Genomic DNA, 27424 nt, shown 5'->3' on the forward strand with positions numbered 1-27424 from the left:
TTGATCCAGGGAGCTAGTCTGATTGCCGTATGTGGAGTCGGGAAGGAATTTTTTTCCCCAATGTGAAGCTTACTGTTGCCACATGGGTTTTTTTTGCCTTCCTCTGGATCAACATGTTAGGGCAGGTTAGGATAGGATATGGGTTGAACTAGATGGACTCAAAGTCTCCCTTCAACCTTAATAACTATGTTACTATGTTACTATGTAAATGCAATTTTCCACCTAAACCTTAATGTTACTATAGTGGAAAGTGTACTTTATTGCGCAAGTAAATATTTAGAATATTGTGCAAATATTGTTTACTTCTATGTAAATATTTATTAGTTGATGATATTGATGATGATCATCATCTATATAGTCATTATATTCATAAAAACATCATCTCCTTTCCAAGAAATGGCTAATGCCCTGAATGTAGACTTCACCTAGCTCAAAAAATGAGGATTTTTCTCTCCTTTTGGAGCCTTGCTAAGACTTGGAGATGCCCTAAGATGCTGCAGCTCTGAGCACATTGTGCTGCCCTCACTAATGTGTGCAGAGGAGGAATAGCATGAGGCATCACCCAATAAAGGCAGGCATCCCAGTACAGCAGACAGTGCTGTGCACACTGTCCAATCAGGGGCATGCTTACAGCAGAGGGCACTGAGGCTTGCAGCTGCAGATGCTCCTGTGTGTATTATGTGTGCAGAGTCCTCCCCTTTCCTAATGATGAGAAGGAAGAGAGAAAGGAGGAATAGAGGCAGAGCTAATACTGATTAGCAGCCAGCACTTCCCACAGACACCTACAAATCTACCAAGCAGCATCATTGTCCTCCAGCATCAGCACCATCCTCCCAGCAGCAGCTGCTGCTGCATCAGGTAGACCCCACAGGAAAGCACCACTGTAGCAAGGGCAAGGAGTCAAGATGGCAGGTATCCTAGTTTGGTTTTGGAATGAGAGATTTTGGTTGCCTCACAATGTAACCTGGGCTGATCTGAAGAACACAGAGGAGGCTACTTTCCCCCAGGCTGAAGATCTGTACCTTGCCATCCCTCTGGCATTCTGCATCTTCATGATACGCCTCTTCTTTGAAAGGTAAAGCATTGGAATACTATGTAGACTTTTTTCCTGGAAACTATGAGGATGAGGGGGGGGGGGGGCGGGCTTGAAATCTATAGGTAGACAGGTCAAAATAGTTATGATTGTCCAATGCACTTGTGCTGAACTTATGTCAGCTACTGCAGAACCTCAGGGTGAGTTGGAACTGGGCTGCTTAAGAGGTTCTGCAGCAGCTGTATTGGTGGAATGGACATTGCACTTGGTCAGCGATTATAATTTCTTTGGATTTAGAGTGTATTTATTACTAAACCTAAAGTGCACAGAATATAAGAGAGCTGCTAAATATCAGTCATGTTACTTTGGACTCCTAGAAATGGTGATAAAGTAGAAATCAGTAATATTGCAGGTCTTCCTGTCAGTCATCCCCATTGATGATAACTGCAATCATCTTGAAATGATTGATAAGAGAGGACAATAGAAGGTATCAGACTGCAGAGCAAGCGGAAATGAGAATATCTTAAGTCTTTTAGTTGTATCAAAATATATAAGGAATCGGTGGCCTGAAGAGCTCGCGATCTAACGTATGAGTGCACGCGTGGCATATGCAGCATTGTAGGAAGGTTCCATGCGGGAAACGCTTTGTGGTCTTATCTCCTCGGGCTGGTCCTTAATGTAACATATAACAAAGATCGCACCGCGGGGTAGGATAATCTATCTCTGCTTTCAACAGATTGCGCTATTACTGTCAGTAGGAGGCGAGATTTGCTTGGGACTCCTCAGCAATACTGAGTGTAACAGAGGTCAACTCCATGTCTCCTCTGATGCTGATGATCTGTAAAGAAAAAAAAAGGATATTACTAGGGGGGATTCATCTTTATTTACCAGCGGCTGTTAGCGAAGGGTTAAAACAAAATGCCTCTTTCGAGCGTTCCATTATCCCAGCGACAGCTAATTGTTTTCTCTCGTTTCTGCCATAATTAATTAGCGCTATCATGTAATGTGGGAGGATGCTATTGTGAATGGAGGGAGAGAAGGGTGTCACCGTAGCTCCTAATAATATCTGGATGTTTGCTGCAGTCTTTTCATGTATGGTCGTGGGAATGTGGCCACCTCTTATCTAGTAGGAGGCCATTATTGGGACCTGGGTTATCATAATCTGTGTTGCGGTGATAATTCTTCACTGTCGCTTCTTTAGGAACTTTGTGAACTGTGGTCGTTCCTGCCTAAAGGATCTTGCTCACAGTCCGTTGGTTAAAATTTAAGTGCACGGCAAGTTTTAAAGCATTATTCCCAAAAATATAAGTTATCCCCTATCCTGGATAGGGAAATAAGTTACTGAATATTGGGGGTCTGACTGCTGGTACCACCGAGACTTTGGACCCTGAGAACTATGCTCTGCAGATCTTGAATGGAGAGCTGTACTCGACTTCATTCCACAGCCCCTTAGACAATGAATGGACCGCAGGTTGAACATACGCACCTCTGTCCTACCTAGACTGCGCTTTGCATCATTCTTGGGATTCTGTGGTCTGACCCCCAGCGATCAATAATTTATCCAATGTCCCATAGATAGGGGATAACTTAGTTTCTTGGGAATAATCCTTTAAGTTCCTCTTCATTAAAGCAGGCAGTTGTTCATCCCCGCTAACTTCTTGCACATTGGGAGATCAGTGGCTCTGATGATGTTGCGTCTGCACCTACCAGTCAAGACATGCAGGATGTGTTATCTGATATAACATATACAGTTGTGCTCAAAAGTTTACCTTGCTTTCTTAGCCTTTTTTCAGAGTATATGAATGATAACACCAAAACTTTTTCTCCCCTCATGGTTAGTGGTTGGGTGAAGCCATTTATTGTCCAACTACTGTGTTTTCTCTTTTTAAATCATAATAATCATAATGACAACCCAAAACATCCAAATGACCCTGATCAAATGTGCACATACCCCATTTCTTAATACAGTGACAGCTTGATTTTTTTTGTGGTAGTTGTGGATGAGGTTCTTTATTTTCTCAGATGGTAAAGATGCCCACTTTCCTTGGCAAAAAGCCTCCAGTTCCTGTAAATTCCTGGGCTGTCTAGCATGAACTGCGCGCTTGAGATCTCCCAACAGTGGCTCAATGATATTGAGGTCAAGAGACTGAGATGGCCACTCCAGAACCTTCACTTTGTTCTGCTGTTGCCAATGACAGGTCGACTTGGCCTTGTGTTTTGGATCATTGTCATGTTGGAACGTCCAAGTAAGTCCCATGTGCAGCTTCCTGGCTGATGATTGCAAATTTGCCTCCAGTATTTGCTGATAACGTGCTTCATTCATCTTTCCTTCAACTTTGACCAAATTTCCTCTGCCTTTGTAGTTCATACATCCCCAAGACATCAGCGATCCACCTCCGTGCTTTACAGTAGGAATGGTGTTCCTTTCATCATAGGCCTTGTTGACCACTCTCCAAATGTACATTTATGGTTGTTGCCAAAAAGTTCAGTTTTGGTCTCATCACTCCAAATTACCTTGGTACAGAAGTTTAGAGGCTTGTCTCTGTGCTGTTTTGTGTATTGTAGACTAGATACCTTGTGGCATTTGTCAGTAATGGCTTTTCTCTGTATCCTGAATAATTTTCCTTACAGTTGTGGACAAAATGTTTGTTGGTCTACCTGACTGTGGTGTTGTTTTTACAGAGCCCCTGATTTTCCATTTATTAATCACAATTTGAACGCAGCTGACTGGCATTATCAATTCCTTGGTTATCTTTTGTATCCCTTTCCTGTTTTATACAGTTCCACTACCTTTTCCCGTAGATCCGTTGGCAATTCTTTTGCTTTCCCCATGACTCACAATCCATAAATGTCAGTGGCTGGATGAAAGATGCAAGAGTCTGTCTGGATCCCAGAAACTCACTCAGCTTTTATGCACATACACTGATTACAAGCAAACAGGTCACAGGAGAGGATGTTACCATTAGTAGCCATTCAAACCCATTGGTGTCAACTTCTGTGCATGTTATCAAGCCAAAATCACCAGGGTATGTAAACTTTGGTCAGGGTCATTTGGATATTTTGGGCAGTCATTATGATTTAAAAAGAGAAAACTCAGTAGTTTGACAATAAATGGCTTCACCCAACCACTAACCATGAGTGGAGAAAAAGTTTTGGTGTTATCATTCCTATTCTCTGAAAAAAGGTCAAGAAAGCAAAAATTCTGCCGGGGTATGTAAACTTTTGAGCACAACTGTGTGTATATATATATATTTATGTATATATATATATATATATATATATATATGAGACTTATGCTTTAAGCCTTCACCTTTGTGCTGCCTCTATAGATAAGGTTTCTGTCTGGGTTCTCCCCACCAAATAGTAAAGTTGATGGAACCAACCCTAGCGCCAGGGGCTTTAATAAAGCCAACTGAACTTTCGAGCTTTTTGGCCATCGTCCTCCTTTACTTGAGCTAATAAGCAGTTGAACAAAATTAATAATGACTTGATTAAAGAGTATGACTCCTGGACATATCTTATTACATTTTTTTATATCAGAACTAGAACCTGTTTCAATTTGCCCATGCAGATGACCGTCGGCTGAATCTGATGATCTGATTAGATTGGCCGTTCAGTCTTCTAATTTGTATGGTATTATCTTTCTCCTCGAGTCTCCCCTGACAGCAGAAGTTTGGGGGAAAAAAAAACAAGTTGGATGACAATGTCTGATTCTTTGTTCCTGTGAGGATACAGTTTTATGGTCTTATAAATCGGACTGAGATCGGAACGCTGTGCACGCACTGGCCGGCGGCTCTCCCGACCCAAGAAAGACAGCTGCATAGAAATACATTAAACTATCACACTCAGGACAGGAAAGTCACCGTCCGGTCCGGTCACGGTCACTGCGTTCTGATCTCAGTCTGATTTATACTACCGTCTAACTGCACTCTCAAGATAAGCCGCTGCCAGAGATGTCCAGCTGCGGACTATTCTACTCTCCCTGTTGAGAACATATACACTTGAGGACGTGTGTGCATGCGCGTTGGGATCTGGATGAAAATTTGTTCTCCTGACATCTCTCCAAGGTATTAGGCCACCATGAGATAATGTGTGTTCAGACACAGGATATGATGATAGCTGCTTTACTCAACATCTTAATGTCAGGAGATAGGAAATTGCATTATAAAACATCAGCATACATAGCCACCATGATATTGGAGGTACTAAAATAGTAAATCAGGCTGGAAAACTTTGTCAGCAGAGTGTGGGAAAATAAAGTGTGACATCATTTTATTTATTTTACTCACTTATATAGCGCCATTAATTCCACAACGCTTTACAGACACTATCATCACTGACCCTGTTGGGGCTCAGAATCTACATTCCCTATCAGTCTTTGGAGAGTGGGTGGAATGCGGCGAACCTGGCGGAAATCCAAACAAACGCGGGGAGAACATACAAACTCCTTGCAGATGTTGACCTTGGAGGGATTTGAACCCAGGGCCCCAGTGCTGCAGAGTGACAGTGCTAACCACTGAGCCACTGTTCTGTACGTCATTAATTGGTATGTGGTGGGTGCATGTATAGCTTTTGCACAGGGACTGGATAATGTCAAGCTTCTGGAACATACAAGTGTTCATGTGATCTGCAAACAATCCAAATACTGTGCGACGTTCCAGTTCTGCTCATTGCAGCTTGCGCACAGATGGCGCACAGTCTACTGCACTTTCTTCTCTGTGGCAATAAATACAGTATCTAATAATCTGCGCCGAAAACCTATTACTTGCATAATAACCATGATTGCTCCCGTATTCGTGTGATCATCAGGTTGGGGCATTCACTTGCAATATCGGTTGTATTTTATGGAAAATATTAATTGATGGCTGTTCCTATTTAGTGACTAAAACCAGTTTCAGAAGCGCAAAGCTGCTCTCCGGGGTACGGCAGACAACTGCAATCATTCATCTTGCTGCTGCTTTGCATGCCTCAGCTTTACAATTCATGTAATGTTCAGGTACTTGCACTATCGGCGGACTGATGGTTATGATAAAATTGGTGCACTTAAGTGTATGGAAGCACACAAACTGCTGCAGCGCCCCATGGGGCTACTAGTCCATTTGGTAGTTTTTCTTTGTAGCTTTTCTTTTATATTCAGATGACATTTATGAACTGTGTGGCATGTACGAGTACAACAGCTCCATGGCCATGGGAATGCAGGAAATGTTCAGGACTATGTGTTTATTTAGGGCTGCACTGAGACAGATGGGCCACATAGTAGACAAAATAGGGGTCACCCTCCATGGCCATGCTGTGAGTTTTCCCTCTGCCCTTCAGTTTTGGATTAGGTCTAGCTGGCTCATTTCTGTTTGTTATAGAAGACAATGACTGAAGGTGACTTTGGATACAGACTGAAACGTTCCCAAGTAGTGATGTCAAATACATCAGAGAGCACAAAAGATCCTTGCTACAGGAATGTGCTGGAATTGCAACTATTAAGTTCTCAGAATCTGTTTTTATTTGTGTCAAGTCTTTGGGTTAAATAAATAAAGTAACATACACAAATCACGAGTAAATACAAAGTAATATGGAAAAGTCACAAGAAAACACAAAGTAGTATGTAAACGTCACAAGTGAATAAAAAGTAACATACGCAAATCACGAGTAAATGCAAAGTAATATGTGCAAGTCACAAGTAAATACAAAGTAACATGTAAACGTCACAACTGAATAAAAAGTAACGTGCGCAAATCACAAGTAAATGCAAAGTAATATATAGAAGCAATAAGTAAATACACGGTAATATGTAAAAGTCACATGTAAAGCAAAGAAATATGTGCAAGTTACAAGTAAATGCAAAGGTATATGTAAACGTCAAAACAAAACACAAAGTACGGTAATATGTACAAGTCAGAACTGAATAAAAAGTAACATGTACAAATCACGAGTAAATGCAAAGTTATACGTACAAGTTACGTTTAAATACAAAATAATACACACAAGTCACGAGTGAAGGCAAAGTAATATGCACAAGTTACAAGTAAATGCAAAGTATCATGCACAAATCAGAACTAAATACAAAGTAATATGCACAAGTCCCAGATAAATCCGAAGTAAAGGCGCACTCACACATCTGCATGAATGACTGTGCACTGCCTGATTCTTATCGGACAGCACGTAGATCCACTGAGTACGTCATGTTCTGACTGAACCTCAACATTGGATCAGAATAGGATATGCTATGAGTTGCTTTTGGTCTCAAGCAGGTCCAATATTCAGTGGTTACTACTAATATTTATATAGCAATTACACAGAGATCCAAATTTGATGTACTGCAGCCACCACTCGAGGTAGCATAAAGGGAATCTGTCACCATGCTTTTGCTATGTAATCTGAGAGAACAATGTTGTAGGGGCAGAGACTCTTATTCCAGTGGTGTGTCATTTACTGGGCTGTGTTGTGTTCTTTCAATACAATCAGTGCTTTATCAGCAGGAGAGTATCGCTGCAGGACAAGCTGCCTCGTGTCTTTGTCCAACGATGCCCCCACCTCTGATTAGCACCTTTCCGTCAATATACAGGGTGCGCAATAAGCAGCCAATCAGTGGTGTGGGTGGGGTTATACAGGGCTCAGCATTCCGAGCTCTGCTACATGTGCATCAGGAAAAAAAAAATTCTATCACAACTGCTGCGCCCAGTACACTAAGTGCTACATCACTGGAATTAGGGTCTCTGTCCCTACATCATTCTCCTCTCAGCTTACTGTTATGAACAGGTCACCAAGGAGGATGACAGGAATAGGCTAGGCCACCAGGAAACCAGAAAGGTTGGTAACTTAGTGGATTGCAGACCCCTAATCCTAACAACACAACTAACAGTAGCCGTGGAGTGTACCTACAATGCCCTAGATGCCTCGGGACAGCCGGAGAGCTAACTAGGCCTAAAGCAAGAAAGGTGAAATCTAAACTGCCCCGGAGTAGAACCACAAACAAATAGATAGCCCCCAAACATATTTGTCAGTGAGACAAGATGAAACACAAACACAGGCAGAAAATAGACTGAGCAAATGATGGGGCCCAAACTGACTAGATAGGATAGGAAAGGAAAAACACTGTCTGCAATCACGCAAAAAAAAACTAAAAAAATCCAACACGTCTGATGTACAAAAAACACTGAGGTCTCACAACCTCACCCCCACTATATCAGCATTCTGGTATGAACTGGCAGCAAAGCAAAATAGACTAATATAACAGGGGACTGAACAAACTGACACAATCTGTAACATATGGAGCGGGGTCCAGCACTGCCCCCAGCAGGGAGCACACTGAACCCTCACAACAAGAAGAAAGAGGCAAAACCAGATCAGATGAAAAGGATAAGCAAATGAACAACTTAACTGAAAAATGCAGGATCAGGCAGGAGACATCAGTCCTCAGAATGCACAGAAAGAACTAATCACTAGCAGGGATTGAAGGAAGCCTGCCGACTTAAATACTCCAATCAGTAACCCCAGATCTCCAATAATCATCATCAGGTAGCAGACCTCTGTCAATCCGGCCAGCTCCACTACCCACAGTAACCACCAGAGGGAGCCCCGACTCAGAAGTAAGAGAATTCACAACAGCTTACATAGCAAAAACCTACTGACATTCCCTTTAATAGATAATTGCAAAACTATAGTTTGAATTCAGAAGTAATCAGTATTCAGTAAGCGCCCCCTGGTGACTGGGTAGGCAGCAAAAATTCTATTACTATATGAGCTATCCCATGAACTGCAGGTATCACCAATCCATGGGATAGATGGTAAATGTATAATCAACAGTGTCTGAGTACTACAACCCCCCATCAATAACAAGAATGGGGGTTGTGTGTCCCTCTCATGAATAAAGTGCTAGTGCACATGTGTGACAACCACTACATTCACTTTCTGTATGCAGTTTTAATTTATTATGTAATTATTATAGGTAGAACTCATGAAAGATGAAAACCTTTTCAATATGAGATGTTGCGCGTCCCCTGGGAGCAGGTGATGATATAAGTGCTGTGCTAATAATATCGTTCTGCATCACAAGAGGTGCTGTAGCTTCTAATAGTATAATATGCCATAACCTGGCTAACATTAATGGACTAGTGCGCAGATTTGTGGCAGAACTGCAAGAGCTAATGACGGCTTGATGTCTGACTAGTCAGATTTGCCCCAAGTCATAAACCTTTCAGCTTCTAATAAACAGTGTAGAAAAAGAATGAACTAGATTGAAGAGTTTTGCTAATGACAGGCTGCCTGTGGCTATTGTTAGATTTTACATCAGGTTTGGCCATTGATTAATATGCGTCCACACAATCTGGCTTGCTTAGGTTGCACACACAATTAATGAGTACTATTAATATGCATAAGGGGCTGCAGATGATGTATTATTATTCTGATGAGATCAGACTGGTCGCTGGAGCTGATGCATGGATTGTTGAAACACGTGGAAATGGCAGAGACATGGTAGTCTCACATTCTGCAAGACTCAACTCATTTACAGTTGGTATCAAAATTATTCAATCCCCAATGCAAATTTAGTTTATCCGTAAGTTGTAGAAACGTTCTGATGTTTGCAATAAACCAATAAAATAAGAACAATGTAGCGGTTGTCCTTTGCGCCGTTTTGGAGAAATAACATAAGAGGGGATTGTTAAATCTGGTCAATTGATTAATATATGTCTGTCAGAGACAATTATATTTATTATATTTCATAATTGGTTATGTTTACAGTTCCTCTTTTTCATTATTATATTTTTGGCATATTATAGGGGTGTGCTAAAATGTCACCGACAAGTTGCTGTGGTGGGATTTCCCATGGACTTTTTTTAGTCCCTTACCTATTGTTTGACACCTTTCTTTTGTACTTTTTTGTACTTGTGTTTTATGTCAATGTGGTTTTTATTAGCTATATACCATTGTGTGGTACCAGATTTCATTTTCACTTGTTTGGTTACCATAAAGTGACATTGATACTAAATTCAGTAGCTTTGCTAGTTTCAGATCAGCATGAGCAGACCCAAATTCATAGAGAATGCAAACCTCAAACTCTCGTTGCCTAAAGTTACCGGCCACTCAGACCTAGTTGACAACAGTGTACTATAGTGCCTGACAGAAATAAATATCCCTTTGTTCTTGAGAACATAAAGGATTTTTTAATAAAGGTTAAAGGGGTTGTTCACTACTAGGACAACCACTTATCATTCGCCATGTTAACCCTTTAGTGACGGGGCCAATTTTTTTAAACTCTGACCAATGTCACTTTATGTGGTGATAACTCTGGAACGCTTCAACAAATCCCATTGATTTTGAGTTTGTTTTTTCGTGGCACATTATAATTTATGTTAATGGTAAATTTAGGTTGATATGTTTTGTGTTTATTTATAAAAAATATCAGAAACTTGACAAAAAATGTAAAAAAATTGCAATTTTCAAACTTTGAATGATTATCCCTTTAATCCAGAGAGTCATACCACACAAAAACATTAATAAATAACATTTCCCACATGTCTGCCTTACATCAGCACCATTTTTAAAATGCTAATTTATTTTGTTAGCCTTTTAGGAGGTTTAAAAATGTAGCAGTAATTTTTCATTCTTTCAAGGAAATTTGCAAAATTTATTTTTTTGAGGGACCTATCCAGGTTTGAAGTGACCTTGGGGGTCCTATATATTGGAAAACCTCAAATGTGATACCATTTTAAAAACAGCACCCCCTGACATATTGAAAACTGCTGTCAGGCAGTTTATTAACCCTTCAGGTGATTTTCAGGAATTAATGCAAAGTGGTATAGCAGGAATGAAAAAGTGTTTGTTTACCACCTAAATCTCGCTAACTTCTGAACTGATAGCTATAGCCGGGAGACTCTAAGGCCGCTATATGGCCATGAACTGCTATGGCAAACATCAGGACCACACAATCACGATCTCGGTTTGTCATTTAGATTAAAGCAGAAGCCCCCACAATCTATTAACCATTTATTCAATGTAGTCACTTTTGACAGCAGTAACTAAAGCGTTAAACAGATATGGACAGTGCCAACACTGATCGCTTGTGATACAGCAAGTTGTCAGATATAGTGGACAGCCGACAGCTGCTGGATTGTCACCTGTATGGGGATGATATTCTCTTATGTCTCAGGTCGGTAAAAAGACGTATTGGCTGTCATTAAGGGGTTAAAATAAAAACACATACTCACCTGCTTTGCCGGCGCCATCCCAGCAGTGTCAGCACTCATGTTCCCGGGATTCACGTGAGGTTGTTACGTCATGTGAGCTCTGCGCCCAATCATAGCTGGAGTCGCTGTCCCAGTCTTTGCACATACGGGTAGTCAAGAAGAAGCGAGAGCTGCGCATGGCTGTTCACCTCCTCTTGATTACTTATACGTCCTGAGGTGGAGACAGCTTCGGCAGCGCTGATTGGGCGCAGGGATTACATTTTTAGGTATTTTACTGCTGTAAAAAAATCTTTCGTCATGGTGTAAAAATTAAGCCATTGTTTTAATGATTAGTTATTTACACTTTTATCATCTTTAGTAAAAATGTAAATTATTGTGGGAACTGGCCATTGTGAATACACTCTGGTTGGCGTTTACGCAGAATTGGCTATCTGTACAGGATTAGGCAGAAAAGGCAAAAAAAAAACAATTCGGTGACTTTCATGATTTTATGATTACTATTTTATTTATCATAATCCTTTTTTTGGGTAAAGATGATATATTTTTTAGCATTGTCTAATATGAATTTCCGAGCTAAGCCAATGTACAGAATTGGACAACCAGAAGGTGGAGTATAGCTTTTCATAATGGATGTGCTGTACAAGATTTACATTTGGATCTTCACTGATTCATCACCACAAGGCAAGATGCTACTGTCACCTCCAAGTTTTACTGACATTATCGGAACTGCTCTCTTGGGGCTCACAATCTAGATTCACTGTCAGTATGACAAACCCATGAAGAACATGCAACCTCCTAGCAGATGTTGTCCTTGGTGGGATTTGACCGACTGAGCCACCGTGCTGCCCAAAGGCAATAGGGTCTGTCTGTGCTGGCACACTACCCTGAAAGTACAAAAAAATGGAGGGGAAGACTGAACCAGTCCTACTTCCCTCCTGGCAGCCCATATGCCAGTGAAAATGGACCCCTTGATATGACTGAGCTGACTGAACTGGTCAACTGCTTTGTTTGCTTATTAATTTTACAGTAACGTCATGGAGCCAATGAAGATTCATTCTCCTTGTGTTCCAGGGCAACTTCAATAAAATCAGTTTTTAACTGTTTCCTTCTTCACTCAAGAGCCCCTACCACCCACCTATGTTGTGCTCGTCTCCACGATCATCAGATCTAACATTCTGAGACTTGTTTCTGTGAGGCTACATCACGGGCTCACTATATCTGCATCAGGATCTGACCACACCCGAGACAATGCATCACTGAATCAGTAGAGTCCATATCTGAGGATTTTTCTGGACAGAACCAGACTACCGCCTTGAAATCTACCGTATCACCAAAGAAATCACTTTCACATTTTTAGTGAATGAATAAAACTTTCATAGTGTCTCTTCATGTTAATAGATTGGTGCTATGTTCTCCTGGCTATGAATACTGAACCTATAATTTTGCATCATCCTTTCTGAATCAACCTTACCTCTTGGGCCCCTGCGTGGCTGCACAGGTTGTACCAATTGTATGTCCTCCTTAGATTTTTATATGAGTACAGTATATATTGTTCTTCTGGTTTCTCTTGGATTTTTTTCTATAATCGTTTAGTCCAAAAATGTGATAAATATTTATTTGTCTACAGCCGTATTATTTGTATGGTGAACGTTATGGCAAGACGCAGTAAGCAAGGCTGAGCGATGCAAACAATGTGGAGCTACATAGCACGTTACGTTACCGGTGTAGAGTGATGACGGTCAAATTAGCAAATGATACAAGTGTATTGTTTTTCTGCAGGTAACAAAATCAATATCTATTGGGACAAATAAGCTAAATAAGAAATTAAGAAAACAGTCTACGCCCGTGGTTTAGTATAAAAATATATATCTTATTTACAATATTTACAATATTTATAATATATACAATATATACAAAAATATAAAAATATAAAGAAAAATAATATATATATATATATATATATGAAAATAAAATATATAAGTATAAAATATAAAACAAATAACTATATTCAAAAATAAATATATGTATAATCTAATACGGTATAAGACTCTAAATAGATGTAAAGAGTGATAAAAATATAAATATTTACAATATGTACAGTATATACAAAAAAAAAAGAAATGTAAAAAAATAAATAATTATAAATAATAAAAAAATATTTTATTGTTATAATAAAAAAATTATAACAATAAAATATACAAATATGACAAAACAAATATTAGCTATATATCAAAATAACTATATGTATGATAAAATATAAATATATAACTATAAATGTAAAGAATTATAAAAATATAAATGTTTAAAATATGTACAATATGAAGAATAGATATACAAAATATAAATTTCAAATTATGCATGATATAAAGAAGGTTAAAATAATGTATAAATAAAAAAAATATAAAAATAAAATATATAAATGTAAGGGATAAAACAAATAGTTATTTTGATATATAGTTAATATGTATTATATAAATATATAACTATAAATAAAGGCAAAGAATTCTAAAAATAATAAATATATAAATTAAAAAAATGTGCGGTTGCTGGTGGAACGTGGCGGCAGTTGATGGAATCTGTTGGCGGCTAAATCTTTTATGCTTGGTTTGTGGAAGCTGGGGGTAGATGGTGGTAGCTGGTGGCGGCTTTTAATAGTTAGATGACAGTTTCTCGCAGTTGGTGTTAGTTGTTAGGGCAGGTGGACATTGGAGCTGGCTGGTCGTTGTTGTTGACTGTTGTTGGGTTTAGGTCTTCGTGGCTGGCAATGGTTAATAGTTGGTCATGGTGGCTTGTAAACTTTGATGGCAGCTGGTGGTAGTGCTTGGTTTCTTGATGACTTATTTATATTTTTTTTTACAAATACTAAAATTTTAATACAAATAGCTCATACAAAATATTAACTATAACAAACTAATTACAAATATAACAATAAATATATAACTATAGATAAATATAAACAATGCTAAAAACTGTTGGCTGCTAGAGTTCCCTATTGGTCTCCTTTTCGCTTTTTCTCGGGGGGCGGCTCGCTGGTGTTATCAGCTGCTCTCCCCGAATCATTCTCCTCTTTTTGATTTTCTATCCTGAAAAAGAAATAAATCTTGTTGTTGTACTGGAATAATGGACAAGAAATAGGATTTTGGAATCAAATTGCAGTGTGAGCTGGTGCCATCACTGAGAGTGACTCACTGGTCGGATGCAGTGGGCTCTTTCTCAAATCTTCTCTTTGTGGGCATAAGCCCCAACATTGCGACAAGCTCCTCTCTGTTTAGATGAGACAATAAATGGTGATGAGCATTAGGAGCTGTAACAATTTGTACTTGCAGTTATAAAGAGACGTGATCACTTCATCTCTAATACAAGCAGATAAAAGTAAATGAACCCTCTGACACAGCTGGTATAGTAATATACAAATGGTGACTTACTGAGTGACGAGTGTCTCCTCTATCTCCGTATCAGGGTCTCCGATGTTAGGGAGTATGGCGGCTTGCTCTAGGTAATATTTCAATGTTCGTCTCTTTCTTTTATAAATTGGTGGCTCACGAGGCGGAGGAGCTAATAGTGGAGAAAATGGAGAATAGGAATTTAATCTGATTAGAAAGTGATAGGAGCAGATATGGGTTTGCCATTTATCATGGACTTTCATGTAGAAGTTCCTCTACCCTTATGAGTGAGCTCTATCTACTTTTCTATGGCTAGAACTAGCTCAAGATATCTGTTACTCCAGCACTTGTGAGGCTTATACCTGTGTATCTGACTCCTTTATTCTTTCTGGTAGATCTTCTTAGGGTCGTCATAATGGCAGGCGCTGCTCAGGTTCTCTCTTTACAAAATGTAAATCTGAGATGTGACGTTTTGGCGTCGTCACTGTGTCAGTTACTGGCGGAATGTTTGATTGCCATAGAGATAGAATGTTTCACTTGTTACATCAGGTATACAGGTTGTGATGGCATCGCTCACTGGACAGAACTACTATTGTACAGACCTTTCATGACTATTGAGAAATGCAACTATTATAATAAAAGTAATATTATGTAAATGACGTTGTTTCCACTGCTGTAGTTTTATTTCTACTCTATGATGTGGCCAATGCAAGGCAACAAATGCCTGCACTATAAACAGTACTATGTAGAGTATGTCTCAATACATTACTCTTTCAATTAGTAAAACCTTATATTTGCAGTTCATTTTTTATGTGTCTTAAGCTTTTTAGACTCCATATTTGAGCTTCTTTTGCTGTCTCCATCTGAAGCCCAAGGAAACAGGATTCAATGAAACCCTGACACAGCCATTGAGTTTAATAAGGCAAAAGGAAGTCCAAAGTCTTCAACTTTGGAATCTGTTTGAAACTTTTTCCAGCAGTGTCTGTCTTTAAAAGGTGGTCCGAATTCCAAATTAATTATCATCCTAAATCCCTATTTATTTAGTGTCCCAGTCTAAACTATTTTCTAATAAACTTAAATTAAACATGTCCTATCCTCCCCTAACTACATTTTTTTAACTGCTTTTCTTTTTTTTCACTTCCTTTTTTATGACAAATCATTTGAAAATTGCAGTGCATGCTGGGATTCTCAAACAATGCTTCATCATGGGGTGAGGCTTCAGTCACTACTGCAGCCCCAACCCTCTACTTGGAAAAAAGCGTCATCAGTGATGTATGTTTCATGGGCTGGGCTAGTACCTGTTCTGCCTCCGTGCAATGTGCTCAATGACAGCATGCTTTGTGTTGCCGGTTGAGATCAGAATTAACGTGCCCGCAAGAGAGCGCTTTGTCAGAATTTCTGGCGTGAAGAGACCAGGGACATCACATACTTGCGGGGGCAGTGCTGGTCTCTGCACAATGGGTACTCTGATAATGTGCTCTCCTGCTAATTATCAGAACATGCTGGCAAATCCCTCTACAGGCGGTAACTCCCATCACAGTCTTTGGACGGCCACATTTTGACACAAGTAGGAAAAACATTCCAACGGAATCATAAAAAAACTTTTTTTTCATACTAAATGTCAAGGGATATAGTGATCCAAAAACAATGATTGGGAAATACACCCATGTACACTACAGTTCAAAAGTTTGGGGTCACCCAGACAATTTTGTGTTTTCCTTGAAAACTCATACTTTTATTAATCAAGTGAGTTGTCAAATGAATTTAAAATCTAGTCCAGACATTGACAAGGTTCGAAAAAAGATTTTTATTTGAAATAATAATTTTCTCCTTCAAACTCTGCTTTCGTCAAAGAATGCTCCCTTTGCAGAAATTACAGCATTGCAGACCTTTGGCATTCTAGCTGTTAATTTGCTGAAGTAATCTGGAGAAATTTCAGCCCATGCTTCCAGAAGTCCCTCCCACAAGTTGTTTTGGCTTGATGGGCACTTTTTGTGTACCATGTGGTCCACACATGATACACATGGTGGTCAGCCTATTTTCCTGCCTGTGTTTGTGCTTTCATCTTGTTTCACCGTCAATACATGTGTGGGGGCTGTCTTTCCTTTGGGGTCTGCTCTGGGGCAGTTAGTTTTCCCCTTTTCTTGCTTTAGGCTTTTTAGTCCTCCGGCTGTGACGAAGCGTCTAGGAACATCGTAGGTACGCTCCACGGCTGCTGCTAGTTGTGTGGTTAGGATCAGGGATCTGTAATCTGCATAGTTACCAACCTCCCTGGTTTTCTCTGGCTTAGCTTGTTTAGTTTTTTTCTCCTCGGTGACCCATTCATAACAGAATCACCAGCCATACCGCAGATTCTAGGGTACTCAAAAGCAGGAAAAAGTTGTTGAAAAAGAAAAAAAAAAGTGTCATATTTTTTTTTTTATTTTTTTTTTCCTCTTTTTTTTTCTGGGGCCATAGGAGGATTTTTTTTTTCCTAATGGAGATTAAGCAATTGTCTGATCGTGTGGAGCAACTTGTTGCTGAAGTACAGGGAATTTCCACCTACCTCATTCAGTCACATGCTGCTGAACCTAAGATCCCTACTCCTGATGTGTTTTCTGGGGATCGGTCTAAATTTCTGAATTTTAAGAATAATTGTAAATTAGTTTTTGCCTTGAAGCCTAACTCATCGGGGAGCTCTGTGCAGCAGATTAAAATTGTCATCTCCTTGCTGTGCGGCGATCCCCAGGATTGGGCTTTTTCTCTGACACCTGAAAGTCCTATTCTGACTAATGTGGATGCATTTTTTCAAGCCTTGGGGTTGTTGTATGATGAACCTAATGCTGTTGATCAAGCTGAGAGAACCCTGTTGGCATTAAAACAGGGTCAGGATTCTGCAGAGTTATACTGTCAAAAATTCCGAAAGTGGGCGGTCCTTACTACATGGAATGATAGTGCATTGGCAGGTCTCTTTCGGAAGGGTTTATCAGAGACCGTAAAAGATGTTATGGTGTGATTTCCTGTTCCCTCTGGTCTGGATGATTCTATGTCATTAGCCATTCAAGTTGATCGGCGTTTACGTGAACGCAAGACTACATGGGAGGCGCTTCCACCTTTTGAACAAACGTCTGAACCTTTGCAATGTGATGGGGTTTTGTCTAGGGCGCAACGTCAGGAGTTTAGAAGGCGTAATAAGCTGTGTTTTTTCTGTGGAGACGCCTCTCATACTATTTCTGTCTGCCCTAAATGAGAGAAACGTTTTGCACACACATTTGCTGTGGGCAGTGTACAACCTAAGTTCCTTTTGGCAATTACTCTGATCTGCTCCTTATCCATGTTTTCTACTAAGGCTTTCGTGGATTCAAGAGCAGCGTTGAATCTGATGGATTTGGACTTTGCTAAACATTGTGGTTTTTCCATGACGCCTCTGCAGACACCTATTCCTTTGAGGGGTATTGATGCTTCTCCTTTGGTGGAGAATAAACCTCAGTTTTGGACCCAGGTGATAATGCGAGTTGTCCCAGACCACCAAGAAAATTGTAAATTTTTGGTGCTGCATAATTTCCATGATACTATTGTTCTGGGTTTTCCCTGGTTGCAAACTCATAATCCAGTTTTGGATTGGAAATCTGGGTCTGTGGTGAGTTGGGGTTGTCAGTGTGTTCTTAGGGACACTCCTGTTTTCTCCACCTCTCCTCAGTCTCATGATATTCCTGATTATCTAGCCGATATTTCTGATGTATTTAGTGAGAGTGAGTCTGCGTCTTTGCCTCCTCATAGGAGTTATGACTGTGCAATTGAGTTGATGCCTGGGTGTAAATTTCCCTAGGGTCGGCTTTTCAACTTATCAGTACCCGAGCATGATGCTATGCGATCCTATATTAAGGAGTCGTTGGAGAATGGTCATATTAGACCATCCTCGTCACCTTTAGGTGCTGGGGGTTTTTTTGTGGCCAAGAAAGATGGTTCATTAAGACCATGTATTGATTATCGTTCCCTTAACAAGATGACGGTTAAATATCAGTACCCGTTACCTCTGATGTCTGATTTATTCTCCAGAGTTAAGAGTGCCTGCTGGTTTACTAAGCTTGACCTCAGGGGGGCGTATAATCTTATTCGCATAAAGCACGGGGATGAATGGAAGACGGCGTTTAATACTCCGGAGGGACATTTTGAGTACCTGGTGATGCCTTTTGGGCTCACTAATGCCCCTTCTGTCTTCCAGTGCTTCATGAATGATATTTTCCGAGACTTTGTGGATAAGTTTTTGATCATCTATCTGGATGATATTTTGATCTTTTCTAGTGATTGGGATTCTCATGTGGAACACGTCCGGACTGTGTTCCGGATTTTGAGGGTGAATTCCCTGTTTGTTAAGGGATCGAAATGCCTCTTTGGTGTACAGAGGATTTCATTTTTGGGATTTATCTTGTCTCCATCGACTATTGAAATGGACCCGGCCAAGGTACAGGCCATTTATGATTGGGTTCAGCCTACTTCTTTGAAGGCCCTCCAGAAGTTTTTGGGTTTTGCCAATTTCTATCGTAAATTTATAGGTAATTTTTCTGGTATTGTCAAACCACTGACTGATCTGACCAGGAAGGGCGCTGATGTGCTGATTTGGTCTCCTGAGGCTGTCTCAGCATTTCAGGAGCTTAAGCGGAGATTTACTTCAGCTCCAGTTTTGCGGCAACCTGATGTCTCACTTCCATTTCAGGTGGAGGTAGATGCTTCTGAGATTGGTGCAGGAGCTGTTTTGTCTCAAAAATACCCTGTGACTTCTAAGATGAATCCCTGTGCCTTCTTTTCTCGAAAGTTCTCCCCATCTAAACGCAACTATGACGTGGGGAATCGGGAATTGTTGGCCATGAAATGGGCATTTGAGGAGGGGAGACATTGGTTGGAGGGAGCTAGACATCACGTTGTGGTCCTCACCGATCACAAAAATTTGATTTATCTGGAGTTGTCCAAATGCTTGAATCCTAGACAGGCTAGATGGGCCTTGTTTTTCACGCGTTTTAATTTTGTGGTCTCTTTTCTTCCGGGCACTACGAATGTTAAGGCAGACGCCCTTTCTAGGAGTTTCTTTGCCGATTCTCTTAATGTGACCGAGCCTACTACCATCCTAGGTGAGGGGGTAGTTCTTTCTAACATTTCGCCCGATTTGAGACGCGCCCTGGAAGAATTTCAGGAGGATAAACCTGAGCGTTGCCCTATGGGAAAATTGTATGTTCCTGACCAGTGGAGAAAGAGAGTGATGTCTGAAATTCATTGCTCCACATTGGCTGGTCATCCAGGTATTTTTGGTACCAGAGATTTGGTGAGTCAGTCTTTTTGGTGGCCTGCCTTATCTCGTGACGTCAGGAATTTTGTACAGTCCTGTGGGACTTGTTCTCGGTCTAAACCCTGTTCTCGTTCTAGTGGGTTGCTGATGCCCCTGCCGGTGCCCAAGAGGCCATGGACCCATATCTCAATGGATTTTATTTCTGATCTTCCTGTCTCTCAGAGAATGACTGTTATCTGGGTGATTTGTGATAGATTTTCGAAGATGGTCCATCTTGTACCACTCCCAAAATTGCCATCTTCCACTGAGTTGGTGCCCTTGTTTTTACAACAGGTGGTTCGGTTACATGGGATTCCTGAGAACATCGTGTCCGACAGAGGAGTCCAGTTTGTTTCCAGATTCTGGAAAGCCTTTTGTTCCAATCTGGGAATTCAGTTATCCTTCTCCTCCGCGTTTCATCCCCAGACCAATGGACAGACTGAGAGAACAAACCAGACCTTGGAGTCTTATTTAAGATGTTTTATATCTGCTGATCAGGATGATTGGGTCTCATTTTTGCCCTTGGCCGAATTCGCACTGAACAATAGAGCTAGTTCTGCCACTTTGATGTCACCCTTTTTCTGTAATTTTGGGTTTCATCCTCGATTCTCTTCAGGGCAAGTGGAATCTTCCTGCCCAGGTGTGGACACTGTGGTTGAGAGAATGCAGCAGATATGGGACCAAGTGGTGGATAAGTTGTCACTCTCTCAGGAAAAGGCCAGCGATTTTCCAACCGGCATAGGACCATTGGTCCCCGGTTTAAAGTGGGTGATATGGCTTGGTTGTCGTCTAAGAATATTCCTATGAAGGTTGCATCTCCAAAATTTAAGCCAAGATTTATTGGACCTTATAAGATTTTGGAGATTCTTAATCCTGTTTCTTTTCGATTGGCTCTTCCAGTTACGTTCAAGATCCATAACGTATTTCACAAATCTCTGTTGAAGAGGTTTGTTGAGCCAGTGGTTCCTATGGCAGCACCTCCTGACCCTGTGTTGGTTGAAGGCAATGTGGAATATGAAGTAGAGAAAATATTGGATTCTCGTTTGGTTAGACAGAGGCTCCAGTATTTGGTCAAATGGAAGGGTTATGGCCAGGAGGATAATTCTTGGGTCTCTGCCTCTGATATTCATGCCAATAGATTGATTCGTGCTTTTCACCGGGCCCATCCTGATTGGCCTGGTGGCGTGGATGAGGGTTCGGTGACCCCTCCTCAAAGGGGGGGTACTGTTGTGAGTTCATTTTCTGGTCCACCAGTTGTGAGTTCTCCTTCCAGGCTCCCTCTGGTGGTGACTGGAGGTAGTGAGGCTGATTTAATCAGTAGAGATCTGCCACCTGATAATGAGGATGATGATTGGACCTCAGGAATCTCAGACTGGATTTAAGACAGCCGACGCCCTATTCTGGTGCTGGTGATTCCTTCTGGCTTTTTAGGTCCTGGTTTTCAGCTCTGTTCCAATCATTTCAAGCTAAGTTTTTCTGCTAATGTTCACACTTGATTTTGTTGGTCTATTCAGTTTTTTGTGTGGTCAGCCAGCCCCTGCTGTGGCTGTGCTGAATTTCCACTCTTATTTATCTGTATTTACCAATTTTCTTTTTTGTCCCTTATTAGATTGCCCTCTTTTTCCTCTGTCTCAGAATATTTCAGAGTGCTGATATAGTGGGAGAAGTCTAGTGACTTCAGGGTTAATTTTGCTATCAGAAGTGTTGGACATTATTTTTGTAGGGTTTTTGGCAGATTGCAGACAGTGTCTTTCCTTTCCTGTCCTTTCTAGTTAGTTTGGGCCCCATCGTTTGCTCAGCCTATTTTCCTGCCTGTGTTTGTGCTTTCATCTTGTTTCACCGTCAATACATGTGTGGGGGCTGTCTTTCCTTTGGGGTCTGCTCTGGGGCAGTTAGTTTTCCCCTTTTCTTGCTTTAGGCTTATTTAGTCCTCCGACTGTGATGAAGCGTCTAGGACCATCTTAGGTACGCTCCACGGCTGCTGCTAGTTGTGTGGTTAGGATCAGGGATCTGCAATCTGCATAGTTACCAACCTCTCTGGTTTTCTGTGACTTAGCTTGTTTAGTCTTTTTCTCCTCGGTGACCCATTCATAACAGCCAGTATCCCGGAGTCGCCTCTTCACTGTAGACGTTGACACTAGAGTTTTGCATGTATTGTTTAATGAAGCTTCCAGTTGAGGACCTGTGAGGCGTCAATTTCTCAAACTACAGACTCTAATGTACTTGTCTTGTCGCTCAGTTGTGCAGTGGGGCCTCCCACTTCTCTTTCTACTCTGGTTAGAGCCTGTTTATGCTCTCCTCTGAAGAGAGTAGGAAATCTTCAGTTTCTCGGCAATTTCTTGCATGTAATAGCCTTAAATTCTAAAAACAAGAATAGACTATCGAGTTTCACAAGAAAGTTCTTTTTTTCTGGCCATTTTGATAGTTTAATGGAACCAACAAATATAATGCTCCAGATTCTTAACTAGCTCAAAGGAAGGTCAATTTTATAGCTTCTCTATAGCTTCTCTAATCAGCCAAATTGTTTTCAGCCATGCTAACATACTTGCACAAGGGTTTTCAAGTGTATTCTAACCATCCATTAGCCTTCTTACACAGTTAGAAAAAATGAAGTACCATAAAAACACTGGAGTGATGGTTGTTGGAAATGGGTCTTTATACACTTATGAAGATATTGCATTACAAACCATACGTTTGCAGATAGAATAGTCATTTACCACATTAACAATGTATAGAGTGTATTTCTGAATCATTTAATATTAGCTTCATTGGAAAAACTGTGCTTTTCTTTCAAAAATAAGGAAATTTCTAAGTGACCCTAAACTTTTGAACGGTAGTGTACATATCCTACAATACATTGCAATATCCTACAATACATTACACAGCATAGTGCAGCCTCCTCACACACTCAGTATAGTGCAGCCTCCCACATATACAGTGTAATGCAGCCCCCACATACACACTATAGTGCAGTCCCCCCCACACACAGTATAGTGCAGCCTGCCACATACACAGTATAGTGCAGCCCCACACACAGTACAGTGCAGTCCCCCCACATATACAGTATAGTGCAGTCCCCCCACACAGTATAATGCATACACACACTCACACTATAATGCATACACACACACACACAATAATGCATACACACACACACACTATAATGCATACACACACACACACAATAATGCATACACACATGCACACAATACACCTTCTCGTTCCCCAGCTGCTCTGGCTTCTGCAGAGTGTCTCCACAGCTCCACTGCCGGCACACACTGCTGAGTCAGAGGCAGAGGGTGAGTGATGGGAGAGGGAGCGTCACGTGATGCTCTCTCCTCCATCACTGCTTTTAACTGTATCGGTATCTATGATGATGAAAACTGGTATGTGCGATGCTGGACGGAGGAGGTACGGCACTGCACTGGGCCCCTCTTACTCAGGGGCCCCATAGCGGCTGGCTGGGGCCTCTGGAGGAGCCAGGGCCTAAGGTGGCTGCCTAGTCTGCCTGCCCCTAACGTTGGCCCTGATGGCACACTGAGGTCTTGTAGGACTATATTCAACCTTTTTTAAGCTCTTTGATAGAAACACAGACCTAGTAATCTCAACGTGACATCCACCTATACAGCTATGGGTAAGTGACTGGTATCTGGTGGTGACCAACAGATTGTTTTATAACACACTGCACTAACTGAAATTTTATGCCTTTTAAAATGAACAATATTAAACTTTTTGAATTAAAATTATTTTTTTAAACTAAAATATTTTTAATTACTAAATTGTTGAATTAGTTTAAAGTTTCACTTAACAACTCAATATTAAGATGAACATTTTTAAATATAAAATCTTAATATATATATTTACAATATTACCTTTTAATAATATGCCTACCATAGGCAATGGACAACTGGAGCTTGTCTCTGCTACTACTAGTTGGTGCCCACAGTGCTGCTCCTACTTGTACTCCAGCCGCCCACATTTATATTGGCAGACAACATGGCCGGGCTTCCTTCTACATTACTCCATCCATTGCCATTCTTTCATCTGCCAGTCATGAGCCACTGAGCCTGCACTGGTTATAGAGTGCTGTGCCTTGTCACAGACTGATCCATAATTAATGGCGGTGTTACTTGCTACTTTAACGCACAATTAACAGACTGCAATATTGTGCAGGGTCGCAGACAATGCATAGATGCGACAGAATTGAGTGCAAAATTGTCACTTATCATGGACACAGATCACACCAATTAAAACACAAACACGGAGTGACTGTGATCTGCAGCACTGAAAACAACATCTATCTGTCCATGTTGTCAGTGAGTCACATCTCTTTCCGTAAAACCTCTCTCTATTTCAATTTATTTATAATGAAATCTATTTATTTCTTCCCACACAATAATCTTCACAATGTGTACTATGTCTTGCTGACTGAGCTCTGAAGTTTTCTTTTCTATTCCCATTCCTCACAAAATAGCATCCGTATCTCCTGCTTGGACTTTTATAGTGGCTACAAGTCATTATTGACCTCAAAGACATTTTGAGAAATGCCCCTGTCAGAGGCCATTGGTCCTTATATTCTGTTTTATGTTATCTGTAACATGGTTCCAACCATGTGTGTGATTTGTCTAAAATGAATCAAGAAGTTTTAGTATTTGCAAAAGTACTAAAGACTTGTACCGAAATCAAATAATGCAAACTCGATTTCTCATCTTCTTCTCTGGCAATTATTCTCATGTACAAGTTCATTAATGACGGTTAATAATCGGACTTAAAAGTTTATTCTCAAGCTCTTCAATATGTAAATTGCAAACTATTTGTAAAAACCAGCAACGTTCCCATTTACTACCTAGTAAAAATCCTGTATGTTTTTATGAAAGGAGGCATTATTGATTGTATAGGTTACTGCTTGTTGCCTAGGTTGTTGGCCACCAACGCAGTCTATCAGACGTGGCCGGTACCCAAGGCTAGAGGTGCAGTGCTTACAAACTCATAACAAAAGAGATTGTAAATGCTGCTCTAATGCTGGTCGGATTGCTGGACTGGACTAGCTTTAGTGAAATATGCTGCTCTGATGCTGCAAAAGCAAAGCTGCCTCTTCTTGCAGCATTGCAGGGTGCACAGATTGAGTCAGCAACTCAACCATGCTGCCGGTCTGAACTGTCATCATTCAAGAGTGGACCGCCAGCCCAGGCAAGCAAGAAGTCGGGGGGCAGAGGAGCGGAGTAACTATTGACACAACCCATTTAACACCTATTATCCATGTATTAGGCGTTTAAAGCCCTCACAGAATAGCTGTATAGGAAAAGATGATCTCTGCTATGGAGGATTTGTGGATTTTTTTAATGCACTGATTACAAACGTCCCATGAATATGTTCTAAGCAAATATTCTTAAAAATCTGCCTGTATAAATACACCCTAAAACTGCATCTAAACCTTATTTATATAGATTAGCGATATAGCAAGGATTGAGGAGAAAGCAAAGCTGCAATGGTCAATTGTTAAAATGACTTATTTCAGATCGATATACTGTCCATATTCACTTTAGGATCGAAATGATTAGTAAATATGGATCATTTTTAAGTGTCTATTCTATTGACACTTGCATTAAGTAGCTCATTAGCACCAAATACTAAAAGGAGAGTCAGTCACTTGGGGAATGGGGGCAGTTGAGTTCTTTTTTAATCATCAAACTGGCGATATTTTTGCTGAAAGCTTCTCTCCAGATCTGTCGCCATTTTGTTCTTGCACTGAGTTGTTGGGGGAGAGGATTTCACAGCGGTTGGACATTAATTATGCAAGAAAATAGAGAACAGGATCCCCAGTGCCATCTGATGGAGGTAGCAATCCTATAGGTAGTATTCACCCTTTAATGGGAATTTGTAGGATATGATCAACCCTCCTAAGCCGTCTATATGGGCATGCAGGTCATAGGAAGCTGAATAAAATGACACCTTGACATCTGCGATCCGATGTGTTATTCCTGAAAAATTCACATTTTTCTTAATATGTAAATGAGCTGTTAAGATCTAGGGGCCGAACAGAGAACTTCCTGAAAGCCTATTTTAAAAGAAAGGGGTCGTTACCAGCATGAGCGATGTAATGACTGTCAGTCTGCTCCCCTGATCTACATGTGTCACCCCTTTCATTTCAGATAATCTCTGGAGGCAGATTTTCAGAGAGATCCATGTCTGACCTATAGATCTTAACAGCTCATTTACATATTAAGAAAATCATCTATTTCTCTGGAACAAAACATCAGATCTCAGATATTAAGTGATCATTTTGTTCAATTTTCTATGGCTTACATACCCATATACACGGTTTAGGAGGTTTGCCCTAGTGACAGATTCCTTTAAAGACTGGAGGCAGATTTTCAGAGAGATCCATGTCTGACCTATAGATCTTAACAGCTCATTTACATATTAAGAAAATCATCTATTTCTCTGGAACAAAACATCAGATCTCAGATATTAAGTGATCATTTTGTTCAATTTTCTATGGCTTACATACCCATATACACGGTTTAGGAGGTTTGCCCTAGTGACAGATTCCTTTAAAGAGTCTTGCCTCAAGACGTAGGGTGAATTTTTGGCAAAAGGAAAACCACTTCACATTTGTAGGCAGCAGTTTTGGCGTTCTTGCCCTCTACAATGCAAATCATGGGCAATTTTTTTTTAATGAAAATTCTGGCTTGGCTTTATAGGATTACTACTTTCAATTAACTCCATTAATTCCACAGCACTTTACAGACATTATTAACATTGTCCCTGATGGGGCTCACAATCTAAATTCCCTATCAGTATGTCTTTGGAATGTGGAAGGAAACTGGAGAACCCAAAGGAAACCCACGCAAACACGGGGAGAATATACAAACTCTTGCAGATGTCCTTGGTGGGATTTGAACTCAGGACCCCAACGCTGCAAGGCTGCCGTGCCAACCACTGAGCCAACGTGCCACCCTGTCAATAAATATATATCAAAAAGAGTAAGAGCACCACAAAAATATCACAGTAAAAGGTGCAGGGCTCCCCAGGCATGTACCAAACCTAATGTAGAGATTCAAAAAAATGGAGGCAGCACACCATTCAAGGCGAAAAAGTCAAGGTGTTTCTATTTAATGGCCCATCACACTGAGCCTTTCTGAAACAATACATGGGTGCACAGACAAGGTATTTATAGCATACAGATCATTAAAGGTGCTTAACAATAATTAGACATAATATAGTATTACAGCTCAAAATCGAGTGACATAAAGTGTATACATTATCCATGAGGACAGAAGTGCTGTAAAGTGCAGTGCCATAGTGTACATATAAACAGTTCTTTACTGTATCAGATCAATTGTAAATTAGCAGATTAATCACAGCTGTAAATAGATCACTTTCATGACTCACCCAATTCTTATTCATGCCTGTGCTCTGATCTTGGCGTCCTACTTAGCACAAAGCGCATGTCCAGAAGGAAAAAGGAAAAGAATAGAGAGCATTCACATTAGCGGAAGTGAGCATCATCCCGCTCATGCGC

The 27424-nt window shown here is 40.5% G+C and overlaps 1 protein-coding gene across 1 annotated transcript in view; it reads left to right on the forward strand.

The window, feature by feature from the left end:
- Nucleotides 1-726: 726 nt before the first annotated feature.
- CERS6 (ceramide synthase 6) overlaps nt 727-27424 on the forward strand; it is a 384005-nt gene continuing 357307 nt past the window's right edge. The window contains exon 1 of the mRNA XM_073545799.1: nt 727-1075. Coding sequence (XP_073401900.1) covers nt 906-1075 — 170 coding nt within the window. The 5' untranslated portion in view covers nt 727-905. The remainder of the gene's footprint in view (nt 1076-27424) is intronic.

The sequence above is a fragment of the Dendrobates tinctorius genome, unplaced genomic scaffold, assembly GCF_039654945.1.
Source record: "Dendrobates tinctorius isolate UK_male_01 unplaced genomic scaffold, ASM3965494v1 ptg000143l, whole genome shotgun sequence".
In the NCBI taxonomy this organism is placed as follows: Eukaryota; Metazoa; Chordata; class Amphibia; order Anura; family Dendrobatidae; genus Dendrobates; species Dendrobates tinctorius.